We start from the raw sequence: 15,069 nt of genomic DNA on the forward strand, positions 1-15,069 counted from the left end.
AACTATCTTTTTATGGCCTCAGTGTTTCCATTTTGCTGCCCTCCCTAATTGAGACTATATTAATGAAGCCTAACAATACTGAATTGTACTTCACATTTAAAATCAGAATAGAGGATTGTTTTGAGGTCTCTGCTGCAGAAGATGCCTGCAAACCTGGTGCAATAACATACCTTGTTGTGCTTAATTATGCTTTCTAGAGCAGCTTCCTCTCAGCCAGGAAGGTGGAGCTCAGCTGCTTTTTCCTGGCTTGCTAACTCTGCAGAGGAATATCCTTCTGAAACTCAGCTTTCCATTAAAAAGAAATCACTAAGTAATTCACATCTCTTGCAACAGCTCAGCTCCAAAATTTCATCCCTCAGCAGGTGCTGGCATCAGGGAAAGGAACTTTGTTACCCATTTCAGCTCATCCTCATTAGAAAACTAATTTGTACTTAACATCATATTTGCTAATATGATTTTTCAAGGTCACATCAAAATCCTTTCGCACTTGCTAATGAGGACAAATCCCATGAAATTGGAGATAGCCTCTTATCCACTCCGTTCATTTGTAGTGTATGCTTCACAAATTAAGCTTCTAAACACTGTGAACCCTCAATAAGTTTGCAAATGACACCAAGTTTGGAAGAAGTGCCAGCCTGCTTGAAAGTAGGAAGGCCCTACAGGAGGATCTGGACAGGCTGGATTGGTGGGTCAAGGCCAATTGCATAAGCTTCTACAAGACCCAGGGAGGAAGTGGAGTCACTGTCCCTGGAGGTGTTCAAGAAACGTGCAGATGTGGCATTTAGGGGCATGGTGGGGATGGGATGACAGTTGGACTAGGTGATCTTAGTAGACTTTTCCATCCTTAATAACTCTGAATCTAACCAGGTTTGGGACTTGAGCAAGCTGGGAGTTGAACCCACTTTTCAACAGACCACATGTTACAGGTGCCAGACAAGGAACACACAGTGTCTCACAGTGATGTTGTGAGAACAAATAAGTGCAGGTGCTGAGATAACAAGGACATGGAAACTATACTCAGCAACTGAAAGAAAAATTTAAAAAAAGAAATTGCAAAACATTATTATTGCTACATAAGTGGTGGCAAAATTTGCTGCTGATTTAAAGCTTATATTTTACTGATAGGCATTAAGATATAACTTAAGTCATTCTTCCCAAGAAAGACAAAGAAGAAAACCCTCTCTATGGCTTAGCTTCTACATGGAGAATCTCAGAGTCTCTTTGTTTTTATGGGTTTTGTTGGTTTTTTTGGTTTTTTGTTTTTTTCAAACAGTCTGTTTTAATCTTGCTTTGTAAGTAGTTAAGTATATTGACAGCAATCAGTACACTAAAAATTTAACATTCTGATAAGCCTTCTAATTTTAAGCATTTAACTTTCTGACATCTTCTATTCTAATTTCTTTATTGTAGGTTGTTGGAAACAGATCAAGCAGCCCTTCACCAGACATCAGTCAACTGAATTTACCATTAGCTATAATAATGAGAAGGAGACACCACAAAAACTAGATCTGGTCACAAGCGACATGGCAGGTAACAATTGCTCCCTCTCTGATGCACTCATTTTATTCTGTGCAGAAAGTAGTTAGCAGGAGGAAGGACAGGCCAGCAATATTAGAAGCTCCAACTCTTGTGAAAGCTCAGGCTCAAGGACAGATTTATCTGTGTTCATCTCAGATGTACTGGGGGGACAAAAACACTAGATGAACCTTCATTTTTTTTATATGTTGTTGTTTTTTTTTTTTCCTTTTTTATTTGGCAAGATTTTTTCCTTGCTCTGAACAACTTAAAATTGAAGGCAAGCATGAAATGCACTCAGGCAAGGGATGCAGCGCAAGAGTTCAGAACAGACTGTCCTGCCCAGGGAAGTGGTAGAGTCACTGTCCCTAGAGGTATTTAAGGAAAGGGTAGATGTACTAGTAGTTAAGAGCATGGCTTAGTGGGCATTATTGGTGGTAGGTGGACAGTTGGACTAGATTTCTTAAAAATCTTTTCCAACTTCAATGATTCTGTGATTCTTCTATAATTCTGTTAACATACCTAAGGTATTGCTGGCACATTTTTATATTTCTATTTTAATTCAAATGTCTCTGACATTGGAACAAAATATGATGTTCCTTGCTGCTGATCAAGTAGAAAAATTGCTTATTCAGTTTGTGGTTGGATTCCATACCAGCTGGAAGTCATGCTGAGATGTGTACAGTATTCCTGGTGCCTTGAATTGTCTTGGAGATGAAGTCTTCTGAAGTGACAGATGAGGGAAAAGAGAAAAAAACACCTCAATGCATCTCTTCTGTGCTACCTTGGCTTCAGGTCAATGTCTGGAGAGAGCAAATCCCTGCATCAGTACTGCTTGTATTCCAAAGGGATGTTTTTTTTAATTCATCCTCTTAGTGCATCTTATGCCTGCCTGTTTTTCTCTGTCTGGAAAGGCCAGACAGAGCAGCCATTTTATGAGATCAGTGATCAGCAACCTTCCAGAAAAATTTATTTGCCCTTCCCAGGCTTCAAAGCTTAGAAATTCCTAAAAATTTGTTAGAGAAATATACTTTAAAATCTGTCAGTGCTTTACAGAAACTTAAAATATAAATATGCAGTTTTTGAATATAAAGCAGTTTTATTTCATGAAGGAAAGCAAGGTAGCATAGTCCCTTACCACTGTGGTTACCAGCTACCCTGGCTGTGTCGCATGGACCTCTGCTCTGTCCATCCTCTCCTCTTGCAGTGTATGAGAATTTATACCTCTCGTCCTGGCCCAAGAGCTCCCAAAGTTTGCGTTTCACCTGCAGTCTCCATAGAAATAAGAAACACTAAATGAAAACTGGGACTACAGCTAAGAAATGTGCAGCAAATGACATTAAATAATTAAATTGTGGTGGGCATGCAACTTGCATATAGGTTACCATACTACATGAAATTCTTCCCCTTTGAATTCCTCGCTGCTTGCTGGTTCTCATGGCAGCCCCCAGAGGAAGTGGAGAGACTTCTTTCTGAGCAAGTGAAATTCCTCAGTGTAGCAGCAGCAGTGCTGGTGAGAGCTGCATCACTTATGACATATCATAACACCTTCACCCTGCATGCTACATTTGGGAAGTAGCCAGGAACTGCCAGAAAGATTCACAGGACATATGGGATTGAATTCCAAGCTCATGTCAGATGAACTACAATGCTAAAACAGAATCTGAGCTAACTTCTTCAAGCCTGTGCCAGAATACAGTATTTTATCAGTGTTGTTTACTAGAGCTGTTCAGGTCACCATGTACATCAGTAAGCAATTTTCACAAGAACCAAAGTAAAAAAGCTAAAATGCCAAATTTCAGCATGGTAATTTTCTGGAATTTTTGAAAACCCCATTAGTTCAGATTGCTTTCTAATACAGCAGCCTGGCATCCTCTCTGACCAGAACTGCAAATATCCACTTTGTGAGGCTGTGTCCCCTGGATCTTACCTCATGCTCCTGCTGGGGTCATTTCTCCCTTCCCAGTTCAGCTCCTGCCCCCTCCTCCATGGGGTGAACTGTTCTCCGGCAGCACTACTCCTGCTGCTCGCCTTATGGCTCGTCCCCCTCGCACACACGCTTCAGTTGGAAGCTGACTTCACACATCTCACACTTCCCTTGACTCTCTTGGCTGCCTTTCTGCCTAACTTTATCCTCCTGTCAGTCAGCCACTGAGATTCCTTTTAAATAGAGCCGGCACTTGGACTCGTTAAGAATCCTTCAGGCATCTTAATTATTGCAAAAGTAGAACACTTGTTTTGAGAACTTTTTTCCTTTGTGGAACTTCATTTGAAGTCCCCTCTCGGGTTTATTGCTTATATTTTGTTGTCCTCCCTCTTTTTATTTTCATAGAGTTTTGGGGTATTCTCCAGAAATGATGTTAATGCTTTTGGGTATGTAGGCGGGGAAAGGCAGGGAGGGAGGGAGTAAAGATGTGACAGATTGAAGCTCCTCTGCAGAGCAGCTCTGCCAAGCTCTGCAACACCTGGGCAATGAAGGAGGATATGGAATTGGAGACGGGGCAGTGTTTCCTGACATCCCTGATAATCACGGGTTTGCTATAATAAGCAAATCATTTTCTGCCACTTACTACATAAAATAATGTGGCTATGTGTTGTTGAGCAGTTGGCACTTCCTTTTAGATTATCAGCAGCCTCTCATGATCGGAACTGGGACAGTAACGCGGAAAGGATCTACTTTCAGACCCATGGACACAGAAGAAGAGGGAAGAAGGGGGAGTGCAGAGTTTGAAAACCACTACCACTGCCCGCACAGAGCCAACCGGCACGAGTACGCTCTGCCCCTGACCAGCCAGGAGCCTGAATATGCCACCCCCATCATTGAGCGGCACGTCACCAGAGAAAATAACTTTCCCTCTGAAAATGGCTACAACATACCTGTAATATCCTCACAGAAACATTCCCTTTCTGCCGGCAGTTTCTCTGGCTCATGTAAGACTGATACCAGGAATGGAGACTATCAGACACCCCAGAGCGTAATAAACTACGACAAACCTAAAGCCAACGGTATTCTGACCTCTGTGAGCTATAGTACGGACTACCAGAAACCTCAGCCGAACGTGCTAGGGAGTGAGGGTTACTCAACACCCAGAGACTGCCTGAACCCGATAAGCCAGACAGCAATGACAGCTCTCTTGTGATCCGCTAAGATAGAGAGACGTGGTGCACAGGAATGTCGCTGCGCAGCTTCCAAAGTGAAAACAGAGTTTTAAAGGATTCTGCTGCAGAAGGCAGAAGGCAAACAAACCCTGTGTACATAATATTGCAGTCTTGCTGGGTTCTGACATCTGAAGAAAGCATATGCTGTTTATCACTGTTTATATCAAAAGAGATGTTATCAGTGAAGACTGTATATCTTATTTCTGTAACTGATCTCAGTGCTCCGTTTGCAACGTGTGCAATTTGTACATAGCTTTTATTTAAGGAGAGTTTCTTAAGTTTCGTTTTCACCTGTGGAATTGAAAGGACAAAAGAAAAAAACAACAACAAACCAGCTTCTGCAGAAATAGCTCTCTCTCTATTCCACCTCTGTTGTAGAGCAGCTGTAAATTGTGTATCTTACAGCTGATGTGGTTCAGTTCCTTTCCTCTGAAAACTGAAGATCATCATTATAGTTCCTCTTGGGAGGGCAGAAGTAAAACTGCTTGAAGCGTGAAGTGCACAAGAGAAGGCAGCTGAGCATTTAAATACCACGCTCCATCTCACCTGCCCAGCTGCCTTTCAGCAGCAATCTGTAGATGCTTGAATTTGACCTAGTGTATGAGCTGAGCCTAACTTGCTATTCGTATCAAGTACAGGTAGAAAAGATGGAACAAGCTTTGGATTCAAGCCATAGCGATCACCTTGCAGACACATCTGCAATAGAAACATGCCAATCTGCTTTATCACTGAATGTGTGTGGAACTATAATGTGAATTTACAGCTAAGAATTGAATCCTGTTCAGGCCATACCTGATGTTGTTAATGCTAAACTGTAAGAAAAATTGTTCCTGGACACAAAGCAGCTCTTCATTGCTCCACTGGGTATTCTTCTGTTTGACTAAATATTTCAAATGGAAATACTACACTAAATTTGTAAAACTAAAAGACAACATGGGTATGGTTCAGTGTTGCACTTAAATGCAAGACAGTGGCTCAGCACAGTTGTGCTCAAATAGGTTTTCTTTTGCAGCAGATGTTACTCAGTTTTAGTTTTGGACAAACTTGAAAAAGGTTGGGGGTGGCTGCAATGCACAGCTGTTAGCTCCTTTTTCAGCATAGGTGTCATTGAAGCCACACAGCTTCAGGTTGGGACTGCAACCATCCTTTGCCCTGCAGCACTTGGAGCCTTACCTTGAATTTGAATGTGTGTCTCAGAATATCAAAAAGTTATATTCTTCCAAGAGAGAAGAATGGTGCTACATTTAAGGCACAAGGTTGGGAAATTAGCCTGGTAGAATGTGAGCTCTTGGAAAGTCAGTATTTCAAGGCCTTGTGTGTTTCCTTGTGTGTAAGCTGGGGATCATTTGCAAAGGACGCAGCAAAGATTTCTTGTTTGTTCACAAAGTGCTGTAAGAGTACATAAAAGCTGTAAGTGATACTAGGTACAAATATTGCTAACTTGAGCCATATCTGACCTTAAGAACAGCTCTTAGTGGGTTCTTCGCATTTGCTTGTTTTGTAGCCTCAGTGGTGCAGTTCTGTCATGCCAAAGCACAGTGCATGCGACTTCCGTGCAAAGAAGAAAGAGTTGAGCTAACCTTGTAGTCCTCCTGCGTTTGCTGTCAATACAGTTTCTGTGAATTGTATAAAACACCTCAGGTTCTGAAGCGAAGCAGCAGCAGCCTGTTTATTAGACCGAGCTGGGTGGTGTTGTTTACCTTCTGTTGTTTACATGTCTATGTAAATAAAGAACACTGGTATTTGTAAATCAGTCACACAGGCCTGGTACTTAACTTGGTGACTTTATCATCGCTGCACACCCACTCTTGTCACATATCCTGCAGAGTGAGAAGTAACTGTTCCTTATTCCGTGCAAAAGTGTCAGTTCCGCGGCTGCAATTTACACTCTCTGTATGACAGGCTAAAAAAAGCTTATCCCAGTGCCCCACTTAGCCTGGCTTCTGTGTCCGTAATCTCTAGAGAAGAAACGCCCACGAACAAACTTCTGTGCCCAGCTCTGCTGCTGGATGCACATAATTGAGGGGAGGATGAGGCTACCCCCCTGGTGAGACTGAATCCAATACTCCACCCACACAGCTAATTAGCTTGACTTGTCACTTTGCAAACAAGCGGAGCTCAGTAATCAGAGCTATTCCCCACAAAGATAATGCAGCACGGCAACAGCAGCAGGCAGCTGATGACATGGCTTGTGTTATAACAACCTTTTGGCATGCCTCAGCCACACGCTTTTTGCATCTGCAGTGTCAAACTGTTCTTCGTTGCACATGCCCATTTTTTGCTGCCATTCAAACCCATCTCAGAACAGCTATTTTAGCTGAAAAAGATGTTGGGTTTCAATGTGCAACTTGCCTTCATCCTCCACTTCTCAAAAAGAACCCAAAAAAACTGTAAAAAGATAGCTTGGAATCAATCCCCAGATGTCTTCATTATTTCTGACTTACAGTGGTGGCTCTGTCATCACACACACTGCCAGCCACTGCACAGTGCTTCACAGCTCCAATCTGAGGGAATGCTGAGGGCAGCTGACACAAACAGCTTGGGGCTTCTTCCCCTCAGCCTGGGGAACAAGGAGTTCTTAGCGACCTAGCAGCAGATATGCAGAGGAACTTCTAGTCTCTATAGTAGTTTCTCCTTCCTGCTACTAAGCCCTTATGTAGGAAAGAAAAGGGATGACTGATCTTCCTGCAGGTGGGGATTCATCCTCATATTTCTCCTCAGAATGGTTTCTCACAGGCTGCTCTAGCTCATTAATTTCCACAGTGAAAACCAGTTGCAGGTGTAACACAGTCAGACTCAGCAAACATGGTGTATTCAAAAATCTTCCTTCTACAACAAAGATTCAAACAGGCCCTACTTCAAAACACTAACACACTTATAAGGGCTGCATTTGCACTGGATCTCCCTCCAGTATGTCATGAGATTACGGCAGAACAGAGCCTACCATCTTTAGGAGACTGACCATCTGGTTAACAGAGACTTTCAATAGTGATTCAGTATCAAGCTTCTTCCCTGAGCTGGCACTCCTAGTAGTCTGGCACAGTATAAATGCAGCAAAGTTCACAAGAAGGTTGAATATTAACTGGACACAGCCCTAAGGGTCCACCTGTTCCAGCTGCAGTTGAAGGCAAGCCTCTGACAGTGCTGTGAATGGGGTCACACTCCGTAAACTAGGCACCTCTAATCAAATGAATTGTAGAAAATACAGTGCCTTCTATTAAAAAAAAAAAGAAAAAAACAACACAAAAACCCACAAAAAATCCTTCCCTCCCACCACCAAAAGTGTTTCCCAAACACCACAACAAAAACACAAATGTTCATCACTTTCATCTCCTTAGACTGGAAAAGACAGCAAATTCCCCAAAAGAGAAGAGATTTAGGTTAGGAGGAAATTCTTTACTTAGAGGCAGTGAGGCGCTGGCACAGCTGCCCAGAGAAACTGTGGGTGCTCCAAGGCCAGGTTGGAGCGGGCCCTGAGTGGCTGAGCTGGGGGCTGGCATCCCTGCCAATAGTAGGGGGTGGGACTGGGTGGGCTTTAAGGTCTCAACCCAAACTGTTCTGAGATTCTACAATTAATATCCTTTAACCTTAAAATAGTAGCACTGCATTGCAGCAATGCCTTCAGAACTATGCATACAAAGTCACCACTAAGGTGGCTATTAAACAAAATGCAGTTATTTGTCTGTGCCTCAGCTTTTCCCAAAGCTAGGCATTTACTTTTATTTTTTTCTTTTGCCAAAGCCAATCATTTTTCTCCAGGCAGTTCCAATTCATTTCAGGAGGGTAAGAAAAAGCAATTAGCTATGAACAGGAGTTTTGTGACCTCTGTGAGACCACTGATTCATTCCTTAGAAGTCAGGCGTTCTCTGAAAATAAACCTTGTAAAAATCTGTCACTATTCTTTCGTTCACTCTCTCCAAAACCAGGTTCAATTTGCTTAATGCGCATGTGTCCTAAGGGCTCCCTTTAGACTGCAATCAGTCTGGACTCTAGAAATGACAAGGTTATATTACTGCATTTATTTTTTCTTTCTTATTTTCCATAATAGAAGTTCCATACAAGTCTCTTCTTTCCAATGTCAGTGATGCTGTAAAGGTTATACTGACCTCCAACCTCCCCCACAGTAGCAAAGCATGGGGTAAACAAGCAGAATTTATCTTTTCTTTTGAATCTCATCAGTGTTGTTGAACGTGACATCTATACTGAAAATTATCCTACCATAGCTGTGTGGGGCTAACAAGACTAACAACATTATAAAGGAACAGCAGCAAAGCTTATGAATCATTGAAGAATAAGTTTCAAAGAACAAATTTATTTGAAGTTAAGGTACCATTTCTGCATGATCACTTAGAGAATCCAAATAGAAACCTCTCCAGATAAAGTATTTCTAAACTAGATAAAGACAAGAAGAAGACATCCTTAGTCAGAAAAACTCATGTTATAAAAGATAAGGAAGACGCCTAATATCTGTTGTTCTATGTTATCTTTGTGTAGTCGGGACACAAGAATTTGGAGGCTTTTTCACTCTAACTTCACAGTATTTGTTTAAGCTTGGCCTCACACTATGCAGCTCTAAGGCCTGATAAACTTTTGCCATCTACTGTATGCAGAGGTTATTCATATGTCTTAAGTGGAGTCAACCATCATTTATTTTGACACAATTACAGAGCAGGCATGCAACATCTGTGAGATTATCATCCCGTTTATTCTTATACAGTCAAACCAGAAGGAGGAATCCAGAAAGGAGACAACTTGATAAATGTATAGCACAACATAATTTTTCAGCATAGCAAAATATACAAACCAATACATGTGACACTACTAACTCTTGTGTCCTGACCACCATCCGGAACTGAGCTCAGAAATCCATAATTTTGGGTAGACACAAATTTTTAACAGACCTGATTTGAAAAGCTGCCTTAAAGATCCACATTATATCCTCACCTGAAGAGGAAAAAATAACACTGAATATCCAACACTTCTTATCATGAATCTGAGCCAGTAAAAGGAGTGAGAAAACTTGCAAAATAACACCTTATTCAAAACTGCCGTGTTCTATCAGTCAGATCGGGTAACGACAGACAATAACAGACTTTAAAAAATACACACATTGTTTGGAAGGTAGCAAAAAATTAATGCCAAAATTTAGCCTTCAAAGAACACCCAAAATAAATTAACACAAACAACATAGAAACAAACAGCAGTGGCCGAAGATTGACATACTTGAGGGAGCTTATCAGAAGCCTCCCAAAGAGCTACATGAGGACTGACAGGGAGCAGAGATGATGGTGATACTGGCCATGAAGGAAGGGGAACACATACTGCAGAAAGATAGTAAGTTACGGTAGCTATTACTGAACTGTCAGTCTGAATGATTCGTTACCCTGAGCATGCAAGAGAAGCCATTGCCTTTACAAATGTATTTTACACATCTTAACTTCCATGGCCCAAACAACCATTTCATAGATCGACAAAATGAGAGAGACAGAAAAGTTGTCGTTTGACCAGAGTTGTTTCAACAAGTCAAACCCATCTAAAAATGTACAGGCCTTTGAGAAGTCACAAACCTGTGAGAAATTTCTGTCATGCAGGGAGAGAAGACATAGGTGATGAAGACTAAGACGTGCTAGCAGGCCTTACTTGAAGAGGCAGGTTTTCTTCACATTTATGGCTAAGCTTTTTATCCTTAAATGATACCATCTGTTCTGACAGACAGTTTTATAAAATTTGAATAAGGTGACCTCAATAGAGGATTCTTGTGATGTGGAAGAATGAGAGTCATACATGGATGTGAAAAGGTTGTGGACAGCTCATGTAGTTTCTCTTCCACAGGTACCTAAACACATACAGCACTGTCACAAAAGACAGAACTCATCCCTTTTGACACTCACAACACATAGCCACCCATGATTTCTGTAACAATGCTGCCATAACTTCTCTATATCTTATAAATACCTGGCATATGGCATTCAGAAAAATGCCCCTTTAGAATCTGTAGTTCATTTATACAGTTAACTTCTGACAGATTAGCACAAGGTATCCCCTCTGATTATAGCACAGTCACATCACTGTATGAGGATCAGCATCGAGGACACAAATGTTTTATGCAACAGAACATTCAGCTGATAAGGTCACTTGATCACCTGGCTAATGACAACAGACACCATTTGGTGAACATTGGAAACAACAGCACTAGGAAGAAGATTACAGAAGGTCTTCCTCTTTCCTTCTGACCAAAAGCCTTCAGTGTGAAACTAGACTAAACTAGTGTGAAGGAGGGAAGATTTAGGTTGGATGTTAGGGGGAAGTTCTTTACTATGAGAGTGGTTAGGCCCTGGAACGGGCTGCCCAGGGACGTTGTGGATGCCCCGTCCTTGGACGTGTTTAAGGCCAGGTTGGACGGGGTCCTGGGCAACCTGATCTGAATGTGTATGTTTGGTGGCCCTGCTAGGCAGGGGGGTTGGAACTACATGATCCTTGAGGTCCCTTCCAACTCGGGTGATTCTGTGATTCTGTGATAGACAAGAACAAAATGTTATGTTCATCACTTTTTTTTTTTTTGCTACTCCTCGTCATCAAATCTCAATGCAGTTGGACATGATGGGCAGCCTCAGTTCCAGCAGAAATGCCAGGAACAGCACAAGGCCGGTTGTAGAGCGTGATTGAAGGGCACTCACAAAACATAAGCAGGGGAGTCTGCAAACCTACCCAATAACTCATTTTGTGTTTTATCAGTGCTTTGGCCCAGTCTTTCAGAAGCACTTAATCCGCCCAGGAAGATCAAAACTTGTACCATGAGCGTGTAAGAGAACACTCATTTTTTAAAGTAACTGACAGAGAAATAAAAGAATTCTTTAAGAAATCATGATTCATGTGTGTGTGTTCATGTGTTCCTGTACGTATGCTGCACAGATACAGAGAACAATGTTTGGTTTACATTATTTCACCAGGAAAGCATTTGTTACAGGACACTAACTAGACTGAATGTTTGTTCTTATAAGAGTAAACATGACTAGAAATAGTTTTAAAGAACAACGTTTTTCTATTTTTAAAGTTTTTTTAAACACACACACACACAAACCAGCAACAAAAGAATCCGCGAACAGCAGAGAATAGGACCTTTCCCAGTCCAGTTAATGCTGAAGATTTGCAAGAAGTTGCTGCCCCCTTTTGGCTCTAAATACAAGTACAAGTATCGTGCACTAAAAAAGAATTAGGATTCTGATTACAAATAGGATTCGCCAAGAAACAGAAAAGTTTTGGATTTGTAAATAGCATAACGCTGAGGTAGCACAAATTAAACTTAACTACTTAACAAGGTCACTCGAGACGACTACTTTAACTTACTATAACACTAAAGCTACTAAGATACAGAGTGTATGAAATCTAATGAGCAGCCTGATATATAACACATCTCACAAGCCATCTTAGTATTCCTTGCTTTAATAGGAAAAAGATCACAATATATTTTTTTTCTCAAGAAAAATACAATTTAATAACAAAACAAATTCATCATATACAACATCATAGCCTAATGGTTCTTGGGTAATATTCCCTTAGGGATACTACTGTGAAAGAAGTGACTCTCATGTCCTCCCATGTCCCAGTTTGTTCACTCCAGAGATCTCACCTTTGTCAGCCAGCATGCAGTCCCATCTGAATTCAGAAACTTCAGAAGGCTAGCAGCTCATGTGACTGTCAGTAGACCAGGAAGAACCCAGAATGAAGCCCAGGAGAACCCAAAAGCTTTAACTGCCCTTTCGCAAAGCAAAGGTTAACTGCAGCACTCACCAGAGGTTGATCCCAAAGGAAGTGAACTGCAACATCCCACTTCTTGTTGCAAGGAAAAGCATCCAGGGCAAACACATCTCCAGAAGTGTAAAGCCAGTACAGAGGACAAGGAACTGCTCTGGTCCAGCAGCCTGAACTTTAATGCTTCCATTCCCCTAAACAAATTAACAATAAATACTTGGACAATAACAAACACCATTAGATAAAATTATCATCATGTCATTCTGTTCTACTCCATTTTACAGAAGCATTACTCATTCAGGCATTAAGACATTTAATAGGAAAATTGGGATTTCATCAACAGGACTGTAGTAAACAATTTGATGACTTAAAACCAAACTGAAAAGTTACCAGATGTCTATCAAGCATCCTTGATTTATGACATTTTCTTATTGATAATCAAAACATGTCTGTTAACGCCTCTCATTTAACTCTGCTTATTCTTATATCTTCCTAATCTTCTATTTGAGCCCAAGCCATTGAAAACCTTTCAGTGAAGAGCTGATGGCTATGTTGCTGGTGGAGGTAAATACTGGGGAGACAAATCAGGCTGTGTTTCACGGGATGAAGGCAGCAAAGATCAGGAGCACTGCTTTTGCATTTCAGAAAGAGATCATGAAAAAAAGGGAAGGCAGCAAGACCTGTGAATGAGGGAGATGTGATCGCAATTTCCAGTATAAAGTGAAAAGCAAACAAACGAACAAAAAAAATCCCACCCTTAAACAAAGCAACAAAACATACAGTTTTAACCATCTTTCCTGGATTATTTTTTAGGGACCAATGCGTTCCTAATACAGATCCCAAAGGGGGTGAGGACAGCAGTATCCTGCTAAAGAGTCTTTAGAGCACCAGCAGTTGTACTGCTTCTCTTCAGCACAGCTGTGCAAAACAAGACACAAGGCACTAGGCAGAAAGCTATCAGACAGGCACCAAATAGCATCTACAGCTGATGCATGAAGGGGAAAAAGAAAAAAAGAAAAAAAATTATGTGAAAAATTTACTCAGGTGAATCAAGTTTTCCATTACAAAGGGAGATTTTGTGAAAAATATTCCTTGGACTTATTCAGACATCTGGCCTCAAAGCCCAGTTCATGACTAGCACACCACAGGTGTGGGCATCAAAAGCAAAGCTACTCTTGCAGCAGGGTACACAAGCAAATACAGGTAAGGCAAGGCTACTCTTAAGCACATGAAACAACAACAGCCCTGCCTCAGGGCGGGGGAGATATTTTTCCTTCAAACTTTTCCACTTCTTAATACTTGAAATCCACTCAAAACATGAATGATGTAGTTTAAAAAGAACTGGAAACAAAACCACTTCAGAGAAGACACATTCTGGACAACAGGTAAGTAATTTGCTTTTCAAGTCATTGGGCTGAGGTTCTGCATGACAAAATTGACTTCATAGTTGAATCCAACATCAGGATGAGCTTTTCTTCTACTACATAGCAATCTCTGGTAAAAAATACAGAGAAACTATTCAGTGACTACAGACTGCTGCCTGGGCCTGAAGTCATTCAGCTGGGTACCGAGACACTACGAAAGTTTGCACACTCCTTCTTGATCCTAGCTGGCATAAAGAAAGTTATTTTACTCCTTTCACCATCTGTTTCAATCTTCATTCTCAGTTTTTCACATAGAGGGTGGTGGCGCACTGCAACAGGTTGCCCAAGGAGGCTGTGGATGCCCCATCCCTGGAGGCATTCAAGACCAGGCTGCTCTGGGCAGCCTGGTCTGGTGGTTGGTGACCCTGCACATAGCAGGGAGGTTGAAAGTAGATGATCATTGTGATCCTTTTCAACACAGGCCATTCTATGATTCTGTGATTACTATTAATTCTCTTACTGTTTTATTATACTTCAGCCACATGTAAGTTCTATCTCCTTACTCTATTTTTTCCATCTACTTGTCACCCATGTATAAAAATCACCCTTCTAAAAATTACAGAGGTAAAAAATAAATAGTACAGTTCTAGCCCTCACCAATTGAGGGTTAGAAACATCTTTTCATCCAGCATGACTCAGCCTTGTCTATTCATAGAGTTCCTATGCCTGCAACCATTGTACTCACATGCACTCAAGAAATCTGGAAGCACTACCACTGTTAAACAATTACTTACCACAATTACTATACCATTACTTTTATCTGAGCTCTCTGTATGGCATCCAGTTCTGGGTGAACTTGCTGCTCTAGGGAGGGAAGGCCACTTAAATATAAGTCAGAGATTAAAAAAAAAAAAAAAAAAAAAAAGCACATTGTTAATCTGAATAAACAAAACAAAACAAAAAAGCATTTTCCCCAGTTTTAAGCTATGGCATATTTATAGTATTATTGTACAGCCAGAGTACATTGCAAATTTTGCCCCTTCTTTCTTCTACTGAAAAAAATTCTGCAGGAAATGCTTCTTAAGTAAAGATATTTGAGACATTCTCTTTAAAAATGTAATCTGCTATCAACCATTGCTGGCCAAGACTAGATTATCACCAAAATTCACACTATGCTGTTTTGTTTTTTCCTCACAATAATCAGCTTTTTACCTGGGTGTTGATTACGTGTTTAAAAAAAAATCACACACAGGAGTAGGCATCTATATTTTATATATAA

At 41.0% G+C, this 15,069-nt stretch overlaps 1 protein-coding gene across 2 annotated transcripts in view; it reads left to right on the forward strand.

Moving 5' to 3' along the window:
- DCBLD1 (discoidin, CUB and LCCL domain containing 1) overlaps positions 1 to 14,715 on the forward strand; it is a 54,949-nt gene extending 40,234 nt beyond the window's left edge. Inside the window, exons 14-15 of one of the 2 annotated variants that reach the window (XM_048935165.1) lie at positions 1,411 to 1,530; positions 4,138 to 14,715. In XM_048935165.1, the coding sequence (XP_048791122.1) occupies positions 1,411 to 1,530; positions 4,138 to 4,655 (638 nt within the window). In that variant the 3' untranslated portion in view covers positions 4,656 to 14,715. The remainder of the gene's footprint in view (positions 1 to 1,410; positions 1,531 to 4,137) is intronic. The other variant, XM_048935166.1, reaches the window with a different exon arrangement.
- The last annotated feature ends 354 nt before the right edge of the window (positions 14,716 to 15,069 follow it).

Source organism: Lagopus muta, chromosome 2, assembly GCF_023343835.1.
Source record: "Lagopus muta isolate bLagMut1 chromosome 2, bLagMut1 primary, whole genome shotgun sequence".
Classification (NCBI taxonomy): Eukaryota; Metazoa; Chordata; class Aves; order Galliformes; family Phasianidae; genus Lagopus; species Lagopus muta.